At 38.6% G+C, this 20,772-nt stretch overlaps 1 protein-coding gene across 1 annotated transcript in view; it reads left to right on the top strand.

Annotated features, from left to right (window-relative positions):
- The first annotated feature begins 5,864 nt into the window (after window positions 1-5,864).
- Window positions 5,865-20,772, top strand: part of LOC140245020 (alpha-1,6-mannosylglycoprotein 6-beta-N-acetylglucosaminyltransferase A-like) — a 106,018-nt gene continuing 91,110 nt past the window's right edge. Inside the window, exons 1-3 of the mRNA XM_072324610.1 lie at window positions 5,865-6,126; window positions 16,529-16,744; window positions 19,151-19,177. Coding sequence (XP_072180711.1) covers window positions 5,868-6,126; window positions 16,529-16,744; window positions 19,151-19,177 — 502 coding nt within the window. The 5' untranslated portion in view covers window positions 5,865-5,867. The remainder of the gene's footprint in view (window positions 6,127-16,528; window positions 16,745-19,150; window positions 19,178-20,772) is intronic.

Below are 20,772 nucleotides of genomic sequence, written 5' to 3' on the forward strand. Positions count from 1 at the left end.
CAAAGAAAAAAAAAACAGTCTTTTAAAACATAGATGTATTTGTCTTTATTTGCAAAGTGTTTGGTTTGGGTAGGTTGCCTAGAACATACACCGGACTACCCGTCCGCTGAACAATTAAATTAAAAAACACTGAAAGATCTTTATTCATTATATCATGATGGGCTAAACGCTGCTTAGGCATGGTTGTCATGCAGCATTGGGGTGTATAAGATACATATGTAATGAGCCTTTCGTTCTTTTAACCAAGGAAACCAACTTATCTGAAAGAATAGATTTGTTTACAAAGTTTTTTCCCCATTGAATTCTTGACTGCACTCGTGCAGTGAAGTAGATTCTGACTGCCAGTACCATGAACAAAATGTGAATCTCTTTTATTTAACGAAAAGGATCCACACCAAATTTAAAAAAAAAAATTACATTCTATATTCTACATACTTTTTGTGAGTGAATATTATTTTCTCAAAGAGCAAGTTGTCTTCCTCTACATCACTCACAATAATATGCATCTATTATCATTTTCAACAAAGAATATAATTGTTAAAACACTTCAAGCAAAAACGCTCAAATCCGTGCGTAGCCTTATACATTTTCTACATGGTAGGCCCTATGTCAAAATATAATACAAACACACATTGTGAAGCTTGATGCATATCATAATTTACTAAATAATGTTGTAAGTGTTGAAAATGGAGGGGAAGCTAAAAAGCAATGCTCGTCAAAATAGGGCCCTAATTTATCCACTTTATTTTAGCATCACTATGTGCAAGTGTGCAAAGACAAGGCAGAAATAAGCTCTTTATAAAATGTAGAATATAAAGAAATGAAAATGCAGTCTTTCTGGTTGCAACTTATCATTTATCATTTTTTCTTTTGATTTAGGACGACTTTGCCTATTTCTCATTTAGTTTTTTTTTTCTCACATTTCATGTCTGGATAGTATCTGTAACATTATTTGCAGTCATGAGTATGTTGAAAATTGTAGTCTGCCCTTAGGGCGAGGATCAATTAAAACTAAAATGAATGATTAGAGAGTAGAACGACAATATATCATATACCCTCCAATAAAGCAGGGCTCGACACTAACGGTGGCCCGGTGGCCCGGGGCCACCAAAAATGAAAGTTGGGCCACCAACTTTCAAAAAAAAGGGCAAATTTGGTGGCCCGCCTTGGGCCACCAAAATTTTTTGAAAAGTATGTCAATAAATTCGTAACTTTTTGCGCCGGAAATTAGCAGTTAAATTTCTTTAAAGGATGGATGGAAAGGACTGAATGAGTGCCTGAGAGCGAGTGTTGCGAGTTTGTTGAGGTTTATGAGAGGATATGTCCAACTTCCAATTTATTCTTTCTTTATATTTGACTCATTAAAAAAAAACAGGACTTTTGATGTGTTTTATTGTTTTTTTCAGGCCACCAAATTTTTCTCTCGGGCCACCAAAAATTTGAAAGTGACGATTTTGGTGGCCCCCATCGGGCCACCAAACAAAAAAGTTAGTGTGGAGCCCTGCATAAAGTAAAATGAAATAAACAGGAGGATTGAAGTGAAGTTGGTCTATTTGGACTCGAAACATGATTGTTGTAAAATGTTATTGTAAATTGAGCATAAATATTTAGAGTGCCAGATCAAAGGAGGCGCACGGGGAGCCCCCACCCCCGAAGTTCTTTCTTAAAATTGAAGAAATAAAAAGAAAAGTGCATAATGTGTGCCTACACTTACAGATCGGCATACACTGAACCCGGCTGTTCGAGTATAGGAGGGGACAAGGGTCACAGAGATTTTAGAGGGGTACAATCTGTGTGCTGTAAAAGTACGGACGACGACGCAGGTACGGACGAGCGAGCAGCTAGCACGGAAGTCTCCTGGCTAGCGCTATTGATGGCTTCAGTGCAGGCAGGCTAGCATGCAGTGGGGATGTGAATGGGTGATGCATTGTACTGTAGCTGTAAGGACAACGACCACTAGCAGTGTAACGTTAGGGAGAGTACGGGCAGTGAACGATTTGTGGATCAGTACAATTTTCTTGCCGTGATCATATCTACAATTACTATCCGGAGAAAAACATTTCTAGATACTGTCACCACAGGGCGGAGACACACTTCTAGGTACGTATTCAGACTTGTATCTGTTTATTTTTTGTTTATTCAAGACGAGAGCCATTCAATACAGATCTCGAGGAGAGTGTCTAACAACTGTTAGAAATAGAATGGTTTCTTGAAGAAAGCAGTGTTTACCGACTGTCTACCTCGTACCGGTAGATCTGTGCAGTTTTGCACCGTTACCACCCGAAGCCTTTGTACACACTGGTCAGTACGAGGATCTACGACGTAAGAGTACATCATAAGACCTAATAATAGGATCTATTAAAGAAACTACATCATGAATAGTGATGAACCTTTAATTACCTTATTTCGCTTTGCATTTGAATCTTTCATTATTGCTGTAAGTTGCCATTTATTTTGAAGTTTTGATGGCCGAGGTACATAAATACATTGTAGAAACGTCTAATAAATGGACCTAGTCTAGACCTAGTTCTCAAAATTAATTGGGCAAATATTTCACAACCTAAACTCAAACACTTGGGATTCTAACTAAACTAGGCTGACACCTACTTGCATCTGAATTGTCACGGTCTGGCAGAAGTGAAATGTAATAACTTGTAGCTGTGTGTACATTTTGAGGGTAGGCCCCTAGGCCTAGACTCAATCGTGTTGAACTTGAGGTGAAACTGCAGTGGGTGGCGTATGCATGCACAGGCACTGAAGCAGTAAATTAAACGTGACCCGCTACAACAAAAGGATCCGAAAGTCGGGGGAGGACAATTTTCTGGAAATGGCATGACATTATTCCCTTATTATTCCACTTTAATTTTATGTATAACACAACTCATAAAAGTACTCGGTTGCAAATATATCGATGATTTTATTAGCGCATATCGAATTGTGTAGGAAATCAGCGTTTAGAGAAAACCGCCTTCAAGTTCAAAGCTTTCCCTCCGACACTATCATGATCGAGGGGAAGCAAGACATTTCGACCTTTTGACAATAGAACTTATAAGGTATGTTCCTAGCAACCTCTGCGATGTTCATTCAAGCTTAGCTCCAGCGGTCTACTCATGGCCAATCAGTAACCAGGATGCCACGCACTGACCAGTTAATAAGATCACTCCCTCGTTGCTAGGGGCGGAGTCAAGCTGCGGCGCTAAATCCAATTCTTCAGACACATTTCTGTTCCGTTGAAAGTCAGAAAATCATGGCCCAGAAAAACGCTTATTTCTTGCCTTTTCTTTGATCATTTAGCTGCAAAAATTCGGCAGATGATAGATGAGACATTAGACTACAAAAATCTGCCAAAAACAGAAATTTGATCTTTGTGACCAATTCTGATGATCTGACTTTAAACTCGATTTTCTCGGCTCAGCTGTCAGCGACTTTAGGATCCTTTTGTTTTGGTGGGTCACAAATGATATCAATATGTGGTAAGGTTGAAAGGGTTCAGAATCCACACAGAAAATAACTAGATTTCAAACATTATATAAATGGGCAACATCCCACAAATGCAACCTTTATTCAGGGCTCCGATCCCAAAACCACAGCTTAAATGCCCAGCCATTCGTGGACCGTCCTATTCACCTGTGTCGTTTCCTTCCATACATCAGCCTTCATACATGGGCAGCATACAAACATGTGATAGCATAGAGTGATAACAAAGTACCGTACATACAAGGTATAGCACTACTGCATATCGTAACCTACTACAGTCCTGTCTATACAAGCGAGCCCTTACAAGGTTTACCCAGCCCAGGGCCAGGGGCGCTCCACTGTCTCTAGACAGATAAATGTGTCTCTTTTTCTGTGGCCTCTTGTTAAATGTATGGATTGGCACCAATAATACAGTCAGCAGGCGCAGCCGCGCAGACTGTGTTAATTACCAATCCGTACACAAGAGGCCACCGAACAAGAGGCAGATTTATCAGTCTACAATACACTGTTTTCAGTGTAGATGGTGCATGCACACATGAGCAGTTGGTATTCATTGAATTATCAATGCACAGCAGAGCAGTATAGTTGGGCATTCAGGATTAGTCACCTGTGTATCAAAATCAGAATGTGCATCATATTTTAGGTTCTAGTCTGTTTAATTCTACCAGTATTGCATGCTTCTGGATTATATAAACCCATTGAGGATGAGTCCCAAGTACAAGCGTAATGTATACTCGGGCATGAGTCTAATGGAAAATGCATTGTGTAGCAAAATCAGCCCATCCTCAACGGGTTAAGGATGCTGATTGCCGAAGAAGAAGTATTGTAAAAGTGGATATTTTCGTGTGAGTAATTTTTTTACACTCGACGGGGTAAGATGAATTTCGCATGTTTTTCATTCTGCGGAATCAGGATATTAACTACTGGAACATATGGCATCCAAAAATATTCACATACCCTTTTTATTTACACGCTACAAATGTAGCTTCAGGTTGTGCGAAATGTGCAAAAATTTCCTAACCACAAAAATGCCCACTTTAACTGTAGCCTACATTTGTACTGTATAAAAGTGCATGCATACAGTGTACATAGCAGTGTCAGTGAATGCGATGTTTCGTGTGCATGTGTTATGGGAGGCACGGATGGGTGTTTAACCCGTTGAGGACGGTTTGATTTTGCTACAACACGCGTTTCCCATAGACACCTGCCCGAATATACTCGGGACTCGTCCTCAACGGGTTAAGATCATAACATGTCCAGTGATTGAAGGATTAAGAAGACACTGTACCTGATCAACCTCTATCAAGTGATACGGCACAACTTGGGCTGGATGATAGACTTGTGCAGCAAGATCAAGTACTGGTAATTTATTTTATAAAAGCCATTCTTCTCAAGAAGAGAATCCTGTGAGCAAGAAAATCATGTACTTTGCACATTTTCCTTACTTTTCCAAGCGATGTTCTTGTTCTCTTGACAAGATACTAAATGTGTGATGCTTTTGACTTTCCCATCATTTGTATTTATTTCATAGATTTCTAGTTTTTTGTTTTGTGGTTGGCTTTATTCGTTATTAATGCCTGTGTGTGTTTTGTTTATTTGTTCTTTTTTTAAACAGATTTGCCCAGAATGGATATGGGGAGATGCTAACCATCTGATCTAGCTTTCCACAAGAAAGAGAGGTTTGAAATCAGGGCAAACGCTTGGAGTAGCGCAACACATCATACGAATTGTCCTGGGAGTACGGGTAACACAGCCAAGGATCTTATCTGGCCCAAGAAACGCCACATGCCGAGGTGTTGAGCAAGGCCTGTGGCTAAAACCAGCTCACCGCCACATCACTTACTTCTCTGTTAAATCTCGTGCTGAATTTGGTTGCAGCCAAGATAGCTCCCTAAATCATCAGTCACCAGCCATTAGTGGATTTCAGAGAAAGTGACAGGTCACACTTCTTCTTTCCTCATCTAGTCCACTGCATTCCTTTATTAAAGATCACTGTAAATCTGTGCAACACTATCACAAGGGTATTAAGAAATGATTTAAGGCAGGGTGCCATGGCACTTGTTTTTCTTGGATTTTCCTTCATTTTATCATTATTATGATAGATTGAAAAGGTGACAATACCCTTTTTCTCTCACACCTGGAGGATAATATAAAAGCCACTAGTAAAAGAAAGATCTTTAAGTTTTCTGTGTCTTGATCTACTTTAATAGTACTCGTAGGTTTCCATGCAACCAAAATGTGTTACCAAAGGTGATACTTGGGATGAAGTGCTTTTGAAAGAAATGTGAGCATGTGTAAGAAAGTGCAGCCGGCAGGTCAGAGATTCCCATTGACGCTGAGAAGGTAGTACAGCACCCCTCTTCCGGTGTGCTCTTCAGACTGTGAGAAGTATGAGAAATCAAGCCAGAAACAAAAGATGTCTTGTACCTGCCCCCATCTTGTCGCGCCGCTTCGGCGTCTTCGTGTTCCTCACGATGCTCCTCTGGACGTACACGCTGTTCACCTTCACCCTCTTCCGCGCCGAGCCGGACGTCCCCGAGAGCGAGAAACTCAAAGAACAGATTTTGGACCTGAGCAAGCGCTATGTCAAGGCATTGGCGGAAGAGCAAGGCGGAGGACAGAATTTACCGGAGTCCTACTCAAGTTATGGTGAGTGTAGTATTGGTGTGCTCATAGTCATAATATCAAAAGCTTCGCATGTCCCGAGAGAAGCCGAGCAGGTGTCTATGAGAAATATTTGTTACAGCAAAATCATTCTGTCCTCAACGGGTTAATAGAAAGGACAATAACGTAACAGTTTTATTCGGTTGAAATTCAGCAGCTGTATGAAAAGCAATCTAATATGCAGGGTTCGAAATTGGCGATGGTCCGCTGGCCATTGGCCACCCGAAATCACGTCGGACTAGCTAAAAATCATAAAATTCTGAAGTTACTAGTCCATCTGGCTAGCCAAAATATTGCTACAGTGTCAAAACTGATTCTAAGTAGTCCGCCTGGCTAGTTAAAAAAAAAAAAAGTTAAGTGCGACCCCTGATATATTTAGATCAGGTTTCAGCAAGACTTGATGAATAGTGTCAGATTTATGATGTTGATGGGGGGAGGGGGTAATTTCGCTGGGCAGTGATTTGGCTCAGTGGGTAGTGCCCTGCTTCCGAATCCAAATGATCCGGATTTGATTCCAGAGTTTAGTGGAGCAGTGTTGTGTGTAATCATACTATGTTATTGGTCCAGTGGTCCAATCGGAGACATGCCAGACTGCAGAACCTAATGATTTTTATACACGGTTGCACCAAATGAAACTTGTTAAAAAAGTGAAGTATTACCTACAGCTGTATAATGCTCCCACTTTACACGGCTCCTTCAAATTCTTGGGAGTCTACAGTAGTACACACAAATTTTAGGATAATATTCATTTTTTGCTCTGGCTTTCACTCTGCCAAGAGATTTAGTGGCTTTTAAACTGACTTTTATAAAAAAAAAAATAATAAAATTTATACAGTAGTGTCTTGGCAACTACCTGTTTGGCATTTCACTACAATACATTATTACCACCGGTAATCAGTAAATCTTTTTTATAAATCTTCTGATTAGGAAGTTTGTAAAGCATTAAATAAACGCAGTGTTTGCTACAATGTATTACTGTTCGCTGCAAAAATATAGCTAAGTGCTAAATTATTAATTCCAGCTTACACTGTCAGGTGGTGCAAAATAGTGAAACAAACAAATAAACAAACAAAGATTTGAGGGCAACTGCCCTCTCCTTCCAGATTACGTAATGAGCAGTAGTGAAATGCACGCAACAGGTACAGCGTAACCAGTTTGAAGCTATGCATGATGGCTCGTTGATTCTGTTTTCAATTGATAAAAATGCATGCCAAAAAACTTAAACAAATAAACTCAAACTCAAACAACATCAGCAACAACAACAGAAGACTGTACTGCGTTTGTAAAGATGCAATTGTACAAGCATACTTTGTACTGTACATCACAGACACTTAATTATTCAAAAGCTGAGCTGGAGGAATTTTGATTTTAACTATTAAGACCTACTTTTAATAGATACCCCCAAGGCCCAAAAGTATTTAAAAGAGATGCATCTAATTAGCCGCATTTACACTTACTAACATCGCAATTTTTAAAATCGTGATATTTTCGTTCCACCGTTTATACTCGCGCAAAAGCATGCGAAGTTTGAGCTTCACGAAACATCACGATTTTTTTTTTCGGTAGTGCGCATGCGTAATTTACCTCTTTTTTCAACATGGTAGCTGAGTGGAAGCGCGCGCTATTCTGTTCGTTTTCACTGCAGTACAGTATATTTTGATCACAGCTAGCTGGTTGGAACGTTGAGCCAGGGCTTTTTATCAGTACAATGAACCGATGCACACATAAATTTGTGCTTCTCGAGACTGTTTACTTTACGGTTTATAGCTTGCAATATTAGATCACATATATACGTACTAGGTGTGTAAAACTTCATCTAAGTATGGAAAAGTTGATGACAGCAGCATTCAGGAGGATCATGAAATTTCGCTGATATGACGAAAGTGCATGAGAAGTAGGACTTGGAAGTTAGGACTGATAATATCAGGCGACAGCAAGAACTCACCCTTGTTACGTACTACTGTATTCCACAAACAACGTATATCGAGAGCAGTATGGGCACTCCCACAATCAACGCATTTCTGGGAGAACATTATTTTGTTAAGTCGTCATGGGGTGATGATACGTGGTTGGAGAACTTCAGGTTTGCTACTAGTAGTAGTTTTCACGTACTAGTTTCATCAGGCAGGGAGAGTGAGGTGAGAGACCACGAGCCGATCAAGGATCGGCCGTTTAGACCTGTACACTGTACCGTGTACTTAGTACTCTGGCCAGTGACCGATGTACGTACTCTCTACACGTTCCAAAGAGGGATCGGGAGCGCGCGTAAACTCCTGGTGCAATCCGATACCGAAAGTCACGTGATGAAAAATCGCGATATTTCTGCAGCTTGGGTTTACACTCGCTACAAGTGTAACTTCGCCTCAAACTTCACGATGTTTCAAAAAATCGCACTCCGGCTGGCGATTTTTCTGGCGATGTTTCGAGGGCGTTTGGGTGTAGTTGCTTAGCAACTTGCACCCAAATGCCGCGATTTCAGAAAAATCGCGATATTTCCAAGCAAGTGTAAATGGGCCTATTGTCTTTGAAACCATTTTGTTCAACTTCTCTAATCTCCTTCAAATGGCCAGCATGCATGTTAGTCTGACTTTAAAGCCTTTATTGTACCACTTGTACAGCATGGTAATTAATTAATTTCACTGCATATTTGTTTTTTACTGGTATTATTATTTTTTTTAAATACAAAGATGTGTCAGAGCTGTACAACTTCAAATGCACATTTATTGTTTTCTGCTTTCCCCAAGCCTGAAGCTGCACTGTGGATAGTGTCCATCTCAGAGCGAGTGAAAGGTTTGAATTTCGTAGACTAGCACTCTGTCACAGTATCTACACTCTGCTACCAGGGAGGTGGGAAGATATTCCACCTCCCTGCTACTACTGAGTATGGACTAGGCCCTACCCCTTTCATGATCCCTTGTAGAAAATTTCACCAGTGCACTCAGGTGAACCTACATGTAGGAGATCTCGTTGTGCGAAAGATCTCACAGGGGAAATCCAGGCAAAATGCTGGATGACTTTTCAGATATGTTACCCTCGAACCGTCCCTCGTAAACTCCTTAAAGGACAAGTTCACCTTCATTAACATAAGGATTGAGAGAATGTAGCAATATTAGTAAAACACATCGTTGAAAGTTTGAGGAAAATCGGACAATCCGTTCAGAAGTTATGAATTTTTGAGGTTTTTGTGCAGTCACCGCTGGATGAGAAGACTACTGCAGTGTATGATGTCACATGCGTACAACAATATAAGGAAAATATAAAGAGAATTTCACAAAATTTCATCTTTTGAAAAAAGTACACATTCCCTTGACTCATTACTGACATATCTTATGGGTGATATTATTCTCATTGCCTTTAGAAAGAGGCAAGTCAAGTGCTCTTTTATTATGCGAAAAAAGTGAAAATAATGTTGAATTTTCTTTACATTTTCTTTATACTGTTGTACTCATATGACATCACGAGCCTTAGTAGTCTCCTCATCCAGCGGTTCCAACACAAAAGATTTAAAAATTCATAACTTTTGCATCAATTGTCCAATTTTCCTCAAACTTTCACTGATGTGTTCTACTAATATTGTTGCATTCTCTTAATCCTTATGTTAATGAAGGTGAACTTGTCCTTTAACTGTTGCTAGGTCTGGGAATTCCCTCATGATGCTGCAGTGAGAAAGGCATCGTGGGTAAACTCCCAGGTGAAAAGCGAAGGTCAGCATGCCAACAGTGTCTTGCGACCATTTTTGCATGCGCCATAACATTTAGGCCTACTGCAGCATGTACAGTGGGGTACTTTCAGCGCAGACGAGCTGGGGGGGGGGGGGGGCATTTCATGAAGCATTTTGTCCGACAACTTGTCGGACAAAATTTTGCCCTCAGCCAATCAGATGCATGGATTTCAGTAGCTTTTAACATTTTGTCAGATGAAATATCCGACAAAACGCTTCATGAAATGCCCCCCTGATGAGGGGAGAAATTATGCAAGTGAGGCTCATTCACTGATTTGAAAGAAAATCTTTAGTCGACCAGTGTAACAAGTTTGATTCCCTGTTGAATCTTCCCATGATACTCTGAGATTAGCGTAAAATTTTGTACACAGTTTAATTGAGTACCTGCAATACAGAAACATAGAGGAGAAAGGTTTTATTACCAAGAGAGTAGTTTAATAGTGTCTGACACTAAGTGTCTTGTCTGCTACGCATCTCTCTATATTCTGTTCGTTTTCATGTCGCATTCTTTTTTTTTGGGGGGGGGGGGAGGGCGAGGGGGGTGGTGAGGGTTATCGCTTTCAATGCTACAATGTATCATTTTGGGAATGTGAGTAGGGCCAGGGGGAGGGCTTGACGCTTGCTGCCTCTAAAGGGCATCCTCCTGTAAGACCAACAATTTCCATTGAATAATATGCATTTTAACTTCCGCAAATTTTGCAAAAGCCAAGATTTGCGAAATTACATATGTATATGCACACAAAAGTTCGTGTCCCATTTCACTATAATGCATTGGATGCCAGTGGTATATCCCCACCCCTCCACACAACCCTGTGTTACATGTAATTCAGCACACCATACACTCAAGTGACTCAATTGTGCATACATGTGTATGGACACAAAACAATAGTGGAAAATGCAAACTTTACAATATACATCAACATGTAGACATTGTCATAAAACTGTAAAGACTGACAAAGTTCTTCAGGCATGGATAGTTGCACAGTAGCTGCACTATTTAAATGTGCATTATCCTTAACTCTTAACGTGCCATGGTCGCCGAACGGTGACCTTAGTCCTGACGTGCCGTGGTCGCCAATTGGCGACAAAGAACAGCGAGAAAAGCATTGATCATTTAAATTCTTGTGGTACCGTAATGTGTTACACCAAGCAACTGCCAATGATATGTGCTGGTAGCTGATTAGCATAGCCATCGTTTCCACTAAAAATATGAGCATGCTTACTTTGGAAAATTTTGAGTAAATACACGATTTTTCAGCTAGATGTATTTTTTTCGCATCGGGAAAATCCGCAGCGGGCGCATTCTCTGCGAGATGTGTATGGATCAAAAGTCTCATAGGTAAACCACGCGTGTGTATGCTATTGACTCTGTCTGCGGTTCCACTCGCAATGTTCCACTTGGATGCTGTCCTGCGGGAAGCTGCTTTGATTTTGTCCCTCAAAGAGAGTCAGCTTTCGTTCGTCTGTCAAGTCTTTCATCCTTTCATTTTGGTGAACGTCACTAATCGTCCCCACGCTAGCATAGGAATTTCGCGCGGACAAAGGCCTGCCGATTTCAATAGAGTACGCCCGCCCGCGGTCAGCTTTTTATAGACAAAAGGAGGATTAGCAGGTTCTTCCTTCTCAGGTAGACAAAAGACACTGTTCCAGGGCCCGGGACAATTACTTTAGTTTCAAATACGGGATCTGGGACTAAAGGACTCAGATTTGGGAATGAATTACTGAGGCAGAAAGAGAAATTGCTAAGACAAAATAAACTGCTAGTATCTTTGGAATCATACAATTCTAGAAGGCAATTTTGTTATCATTTGAAAGAGGAGACCTTGCTCTAAAACTTTCTCACAGAGTCAAGGGAGCGTTCTATTGAAGAAAAAACACGACTGACTCTTTTTTTCCATACTACACAAAAAAATTCTAATTTTTTTTGGATGTATCAATTATTTCTGCAATATTTCAGAATCAGATCTGTGGCAAACTGACTGCATGACACGAAAGAGCAAACATTTCTTGATATATGTTGTGTAGAACTCAATTCAAAACAGTCAATAGTTTCAGAGATATGGCGGTTTTAATTTTCATTGTCAGTCCAGTTTCGGAACGTTCTGGCGTTAGGTAAAAACCTCTGTGGCGTTAGGTAAAAACCTCTGGCACGTTAGGGGTTTTGGGCCTGGCACGTTAGGGGTTTTGGGCCTGGCACATTAAGAGTTAAAGGTACCGTTTACCATTGGGAGCAGTGTATTAGTACTTAAAAAAAATGTTCAAGATATCACATTTGATGCATAAAAGTAGGTCACTTGTATCACAAAACTTCTTACCTTGTAATAATTTTGCAATAAAGCCTAAAATATAAGGAGATATCACTATTTTTCTCATTAAACCGTAACTGTAGACAGTTTAGTCTTGAAACATTCTTATTATAACATTGTTTACATTTTGTTTATTTACAGTGTGATGTAACAATAAACATGGATTAAACTGATTCAATTTTTTACATCAATTGGTTGTTTCTACCCTTCACTCACATTTTAGAACTATTTTGAAGTACTGAATTGGGGTTTTTGTTTCTTCTTCAAAATGGTAAATTATGCCTTTAATGTGTGATGCAAAGCAACAGGCACCTACAGCCCGAACCCTTGTTGTTCACTCATTTGAATACAATGGAAAGTGATTTCTTAGATTTCACTCTTTACACATAAATCCTTCTTTTTGTACACTGAATACCTTGTCCTTGTACATAGCCATAAATTAATGTACACTGTGTATTTTATACTGAGAGCATTTGATTTCATTTTCTGAAAAAAACAAAAACAAAAACAAAACAGTAGTTAAACAAGTGCGTCCAGTCATCATAAAGATGCATTCCAGAGACAGGATTTATGACTAAACTCAATTTTTGCATACATTGTTTTGTAGGATGTCATTGATGAGTGATACACAGTACAATCTGGTACAACATATGTACACATTATGTATAATGGTTAAATGCTAGCATGGTGACAATACCTTGATTTCCGCAAAATGGGGGGGGGGAATTATGGGGGAAAATATAGAATGGCTGCTAAATATTTCAAGAATCTAATTAAAAGATTTTGAACAGGATTCATCTTTATTGAAATGGTAGGTTTCAATACTCCCCTATTGTGTACTCGTGCATTGTCAATTCAGTATGAAAAGTGCACATAGTTTGTGTAATTTCATACTTGCCAACTAGTAAGATTTTATCAGATTCAGTAAGATTTTTTACGTTAAAAATGGAAAAATCAGATTTTCTGTCAGAGAAATCAGATTTTTGAAAAATATTTAGATATTTATATACATGTACCTTTCATGTGTATTTTCTGAAGATTTGACCGAAAGTAAGATTTTTAACTTCAGTTTGCATATAAAATAAGATTTTTGCAATCCACGAGTAAGATATTTCATCTTGAAATGTTGGCAGGTATGTAATTTCATAGAGTGTGCACATACAATGTGTACATACCGTACTACAGTGTGCATCTGAGTAAATCGAACTTTAATAAGTTAAAAAATGTACATTGTGGTTGTGCACAAATTGTATCATCAATGAGCAATGACAACAAAGAAAACCAAAAATCATAGCCTGTCATCATTTGAGTCTTTGTATTTCATTGGTTTGCTCATTGTAGGAGGAGTTGTTATGTCATTATGTGGGGATACGCCTGATGATTGTATTGTCCAAGTTGCTTACTGAGTGTGGGATAGAATTTATTCATGTAAAAAATGTTTGATTGTAGTTGTACCCTGTTTTTCTGCACAAGTGTTGCGTGACTTTACAATGTATCAAATTGAACTTTTGACTTCCGCATCACATTAATAAAGTACTGTCAATATATAATTTGCTGCAATTAGGCCTGTATGCATATGCTTGCTTTGCTGGTAAAAATGTAGATCTATAATATGCACACTGTTGCATGCATTGGATAGAAAAGTTGCTTGTCTCAACGCTGGTTACAAGTACATGTGTGTACCCTGTACAAAAGTGTGATACATTTAGAAGTTCTTGTAGATGCTATAAAAATCTTGCACCACTCAATCCTGAGTACCATTCAATTATAATTTGGAATGATGCATGCTTACAGTATAGAATCCTACATGGGCATCTATAGATATCTGTAATCTTGATCATCTATACTCAACATGACATTTCCTAACCATAAAATTCTTCCTTAAAGCTACCAAACAGTAACAAGAATATATGTTGTAGCACTTGTACAGTGTACAAGGTATCATATCTATCACTGTGCATCATAAGTTTCCCCTGATTTGAACAAAGGTTAAAGTGAAAAGTGAAACACATAAAATTGTAAAAAAGTTTGGCAGTGCACATTATACTACATTTGAAATGTTTTATTGTCCATTTTGTAGTGTATACTTGCAGTAAAAATGCATATTTCTCATTTCAAAGGGTGTGTACAGTTCTGGTCGAGGTGAGGATTTAGCTTTTAACCCGTTGAGGGCGGACTGATTTTGCTACAAGTACAACACACATTTCCCATAGACACCTGCCCGAGTATACTCGGGACTCAACGTTTTGCGAGATATTCAGAAACCACTCTAGATAGATGAGATGTCAAAGAGCATGCAGTTCTAAGGGGTATCAAAAGTTTATTTGATGAAAATCGGCTTTGAAATGGCTGAGATATCCAAAAACAAGGTGAAACAAAGAGATCCTAATAAAGTTGTGGCATGTCACCTTTTATTATTAGCACTTTTTTGGATATCTCAGCCATTTGAAAACCAATTTTCGTCAAATAAATGTTGAATCCTTCTTAAAATTACATGCTCTTTCATATTTCATAAGAGGCTTTTCATTAATATCTCACTTAGGAATGTTCAAAACATGAATCCCCACCTCAACCAGTACTGTACAGTCCCTTTAACATAAAAAAAAAATCTCAAATTTAAATACAAAAAGTTGTTTGATAATGTACATGTATGAGCAGGGAATAATTTTACTTCTCAAATTTGATTAGCAAATACTTTGATCAATTACAGTCCTACGTGTATTTAAAAAAAAAAAAAAAAAAAAAAAAACCTGCTAAACACAAGAAATTTTGTATAGTGGAGTCATATAAAAAATGCATCTGAAACAAATTGCAATGCCATACCAGGGAGGTGCTAGAAAAGGAGAGGCAACTAAAGCTCTCCTTTGAAGTCATGCGCGGCACCGCCGAGAAGTTATGCGTTCAACTACAGGTGTTACCCATGTGCTTTGACAAAAGAGAGCATCAATAATCGGGACTAGCGCTCTCACATCTAGAAATACTTGCTCCTACTGCAATTCGCTCTCTCTTTCAATGTGATGGCAACAATGAATTTGTGTACCTCGAATTGGAGCAGCGAATCAAAATACAGTGTAAAACTCACAATTTTAACAGCAAATAGTTTAAAAACACGCTGGAACACGCTTTAACGGAGTACTTTATTTGAAAGATCAAAATATCCCCTTATTAACAGATAGAAAATTAACATGCGGAAATGTGCGCATTATAGAAAAAAAATAGGTTTTTAAGAGGGCCTAATTTTCATTTCCTTTCGATTTGCGAATTACGAAGAAACTAGAAATACATGTTAATAATATTTAATTCTTTCCTAAACTATTCTAAATCAATTCGAGTATTTCATTTAAAATTTTGCGGGGAAATAAAGCTTGTAATTCAACGAAAGGTGAAATGCGTTCTTCGTCTCCGAACTTCGTCTTGCAACTAGAGCGGTGCCGAGCATGACTTCAAAGCGTAATGGAATGCTAGACATCCCATTGTAATGCCTTGAACCCAAACATGTGTTTGCATGAATTACGAAGAGTTGCCACTCCATCTCTGTAGCACCTCCCTGGCCATACCAGGAAAATCATTCCTTGATGAGTCATTGTGAAGAGGACGTAGTGAGTGTACAGATTCCAGAAGGTGATTACATTGAAATAAGGAATTCCCGTTAACTGTGTGCATGCAATACAATAGGTTTACTTATGTACAAATGTGAGGAGTTTTGGGGCTTCGTTCTAAGAGGAGCCTGATGGTCATTAAAGTGCCGTTACCCTGGTGAGCTGCAGTATTTATCTCGTTAATTACACAGCTATGTGCTGTTTGGTCAGTGCTTGTTGATGAGACCTACAGATGGGCTAGTGTCTGGAAGGTGCCCATACAGGCTGCAGCCTACAGGATGTAGAAAGGATTTAATACCTCATTAGTTTTACATAATTTAGATTTAATACTTGTAGGCTTTGAATGGTTCGGGGAAGATATCCATAGACAAATGTAGCAGAACTTGGTTTAATTCTTGGATTATGAATTTTTGTTGAAAAGGTTGCCTAGGCATGGTATGATACTAAAGGTGTATTTTTTTATCATTATTTTTTTTTAATACAAAAACTCTGTGACCGTTGTGTTGTCAGTAGAAACTGGAATACAATGTACAACCTGTACATGTATTAAACCTAAGTTGTGTACAGCTGTACACTGTACTTATCTGTGGTAATGCAAACAAAGATACTTGTGTATGTTTTGGTAGTGAATGATCTAAAAATGGATAATAAACATTCAGTGATCTTGGATTTGAACTTCTCTGTTTTTCTGCTTCTTTCCATTTCTCTTCTTTTACCTGTCTGTCTGTCCACTTTTCTGTTTGAATGTCCATCTCCCACAGACCTGAAAAAGACCATGGCAGTGTTACTAGATAGCATCCTGGAGAGACTGGGCAAGCTGGAGAAGAAAGTGGACAACGTGATAGTCAACGGCACCCAGGGTTTCCTGAGGAATTCTACCAACGGCAAGGAGGGGCAGAATGGAGAAAACCAGGAGGGCGGTGGAGGGGACGGTCACAAGGGGGGCGATTCCAAGGAGGGCGTGGACAGTGCCAAGAGTGAGTACCTCTTCCCTGCAGTTTTGTCTAGAACATCTGTGATAGGTCAGGGCCCTGTTTCATAAAGCTGTTCGTACATGTAAGCGTACGAACGACTTAAGAATGACTGGTGATCAGTTCTGATGTGCTATACTTTTCAGAATTTCAATCATTCAGCACAAGAACTGATCACCTGTTGCTCGTAACTTGTTTGTAACTTTATGAACAGCTTTATGAAACACCACCTCCCCCCCCCCCCCCCCCCCCCCCCCCGGTTTATTGAAACAGTATGAAGAGTTTGAATGCAAAAACCGAAGTCTAATGCCATTTCTTTTCTTCTTTTTTTAAATAGAGGTCATTACGAAACATGATCCTGTATCACAAAACCAACAAAAATTCAATAGATATATGGATTTTCTAGTTTAGAGCAGATTTTATAATAGCAGACTTGAGTTTTAAAATGATGTAAAACTCAATTCAAATGGACTGTCCTATTAAACCTACATGTACATGTATGTAGATACTGGAAAGAAAGCTCGCTCAGGAAAAATGTGTACTGAGAGAAGAGATTCTTATTAACCCATTGAGGACAGACTGATTTTGTTACAACACGCATTTCCCAAAGACACCTGCCCAAGTATGCTCCGAAACCGTCCTCCATGGGTTAAGTATTAGGGTTTATTCAAGCACTTAATCTTACCAAGCCACGCTCTGTGCAATGAATAGGACCAAAACAGGATGTAAAACTGTATCCAACAACAATAAAGGGATTATTAGATTAAGCTGAAATTGAGCAGGCTCTACTGATAACCCCGGCTGAGGACGAGTCCTGAGTATGCTTGGGCCAGTGTCTATGGGAAATGCATGTTGTAGCAAAATCAGCCCATCCTCAGTGGGTTAATTTAATGCATTCTATCCATGACTTTAAATATCAACTTTCAAAGCAGTAGCACCACCCTCTCAAAAGTTATTAGAGTAGACATTGAAGAGTCTGTATGAAAAGGTTTTTTAAAGAAATTAAAAGTGGCCTAGCTTTTTATACCCTGATGTACACCTGGTCACACTAGTCTGCAAAAAAGTAGAAAAAATGCTATAAGCACAATTTCCCATTCTTTTTATGATCCCAAACTTTAAAGTGATTAAGAAGAAGAATTGCATTTTTAGAAAATATGAACAGCTTAAGATTGTTAACATGTAGGCTGACCTATTCATGTATTTCACCTATAGAAAATCAGGGCATGCAACTTTTTTTGTTGGTTTTGTGATGGACAGTGACAAATTCAAATATATATATATATATATATATATATATATATATATATATATATATATATATTCAATTGTACTGCACTTGTTACAAAACAAATATTCTTGAAGATATCATGAAAATGATCACTTATATACTTTGATTATTTTCTTTGTTTTTCAACAGCTTAAATCTCAAATATCTCCTGTTGATAAAAATGGATAGATTGATTTTTGCATTTAAACCCTTTATACAATATAATGCAAACATGCAACATCACAAATGCCCCAGAATGTGACTCCAGCAAATCAAAAGTAAAACATTAAAAAAACAAAAAAAACAATCAAGAGTGTAAGTGTCAGATGCTTTTCCTCGTTGTCAGAGTTTTTGTGGAGTGATTGCTGTTGCTTTCCAGGAATTGATTTCAGTTTCTATAGCAAGGTAAAATCTCCGTCGGTGATCTACACTGTCACCTCCCTGGTCTTTCTCTCTAGAGTTGTGTTTAGGACTAAAGTCCCATACATGATTGCATCCAGTGATGTATCACTATTGAGTGTCAACCTGGTAAAAAAAGAGATGATGTACTTGTAGGTGAGAAGTTTTGAGATGGTGATAGTGTTTATGAGTGGTGTATCTGTAGTACCTATATATAGCAAAAAAAGAACAATCCTTGCCAGATGGTACTCAATTTCTCTAGACAGATAATACACATCAGCAAGGGCATTAGTAAGAGTCACCTACAAAAGGTAACCTTTGGAACAAAACTTGCCCAAGACGATAGCCAAGATAGCCGAGGGTGTTTGGACTGTTTCAAAGATACTGAATGTGGGTAATTGTGCCAGTGCAGTAACCAAATGATGTGTATCATATTATAAAGTAGATCCTTGTCATTTGATAAAATTCAGCAGCAGCCATCTTTGCAGGTAAAACAAAATAGTGAAATCACTACCATTCACGTAGACCAACCATGCATCGAGACATGAAGTGTGCTGATGTAACCGGAATTTAATGTTAGACGATATAAATGCCTGGTCATATGCACACTCTCTGCCAATCACTTGATTAGGATCTGCTTCACCATTCTCCCTTTAATGTACTTTCTAGCTATTAAAGAAGAGGGCTGAGAAATTGTTGTTAATAATGTCATACATGTGTACACGCTCATATCTTTCTGTTAATAGGAAAGGAAACGATAGCTATACTGAATGGTAAGTGTGTTTTGATTTCTTTATGAGCATGGCATCACTCTCTCATGCAATACACTCCTGAACCTCACATTCAAAGCTTTAATACTGCTTTTCCTTTACAGGTAGGGGAGTTGTCAAATTCAATGTATTACCTGTTAAGATATACACATATTTCATTGATTCAGTTGCCAACGGAGAGGTGTGGAAGAAGGGAATTTTCTTATTACATCATTAATTTCTGTTGGGCCATGAGTAAAGAATGATGGGTTTAAATGTATTCCACCTGCCACCTTTTTTTTTTTTTTGTTCAAGGTACATAATTTACTGTTACGTGAACATGAGTTTTAGGAATCATGGTTGATTTTGTGCCCACTGTGGCCATTAAGAAGGTTGGATATGAGTTCTATCCCTTTGTAGCGTGTCCTGCATTCACACTTGTCTCTGAGCCTCTAGGAGCCCTTTCAGACTGCCATAAGAATGTGAGTGAATCCATGATTAGAAACATGTGTGTTTCCTGCATTCATACTTATGAAAGCAAATTCTAAATGCAGCTTATTATCACATTTTTACCAAACATAATTTTTCAAGGTATTGTCGCCAGTTGTAGACAGGAGGGGTTTTATAATATATTTGCTGCCATTTTTTTAAAAATATATATTAATATTGAAGAGCGCGACCTCCTTTCGCCCACTTCTTCCAAGAAACTGTGCAAATTCTCTCACAAAGATGTGTATCAAAGGACAAGTTCACCTTCATTATGATATTAGTAGGATTGAGAGAATGCAGCAATATTAGTAGAACACATCAGTGAAAGTTTGAGGAAAATTGGACAATCAATGCAAAAGTTATGAATTTTTAAAATTTTTGTGTTGGAACCGCTGGATGAGGAGACTACTAAGGCTCGTGATGTCATATGAGTACAACAGTGTAAAGAAAATGTAAAGAAAATTCAACATATTTTTACTTTTTTCGCATAATAAAAGAGCACTTGACCTGCCTCTTTCTGAAGACAATGGGAATGATATTACCCATAACATCAGTATGTCAGTAACGAGTCAAGAATGTGTACTTTTTTCAAAAGATGAAATTTTGTGAAATTCTCTTTATATTTTCCTTTTAAATATTGTTGTACGCATGTGACATCATGCACTGCAGTAGTCTTTCATCCAGCGGTGACTGCACAAAAACTTCAAAAATTCATAACTTTTGAACGGATTGTCCGATTTTCCTCAAACTTTCAATCATGAGTTCTACTATCTCTCAATCCTTATGTTAATGAAGGCGAACTTGTCCTTTAAAAGGGAGCTGCGTGTTTGATGAATGATACATACTATGTACTTCACTGGGGAGTTTGCAACATACCTGTGGTAGGGAATGACATTTCCGGTTTGTGCTCAGTATGGAGTTTGATTTCAGCATCTGCACAGTCAGGGACTCCTAACAGGAGTAGAAATGTGCTTCAGAAAAACGGTCACAATGGTTTATATTCTTGGGTTTTCCCCCATCCTTTTTTTAAAGCAGTCTTAAAGTGGACAAGGAGGCTGTTCAATCATCAAATTTTTCATCCTTTAACCCGTTGAGGACGAGACTCGATGTTGCTACACCACGCATTTCCC

This window comes from Diadema setosum, chromosome 22 (assembly GCF_964275005.1).
Source record: "Diadema setosum chromosome 22, eeDiaSeto1, whole genome shotgun sequence".
Taxonomy (NCBI): domain Eukaryota; kingdom Metazoa; phylum Echinodermata; class Echinoidea; order Diadematoida; family Diadematidae; genus Diadema; species Diadema setosum.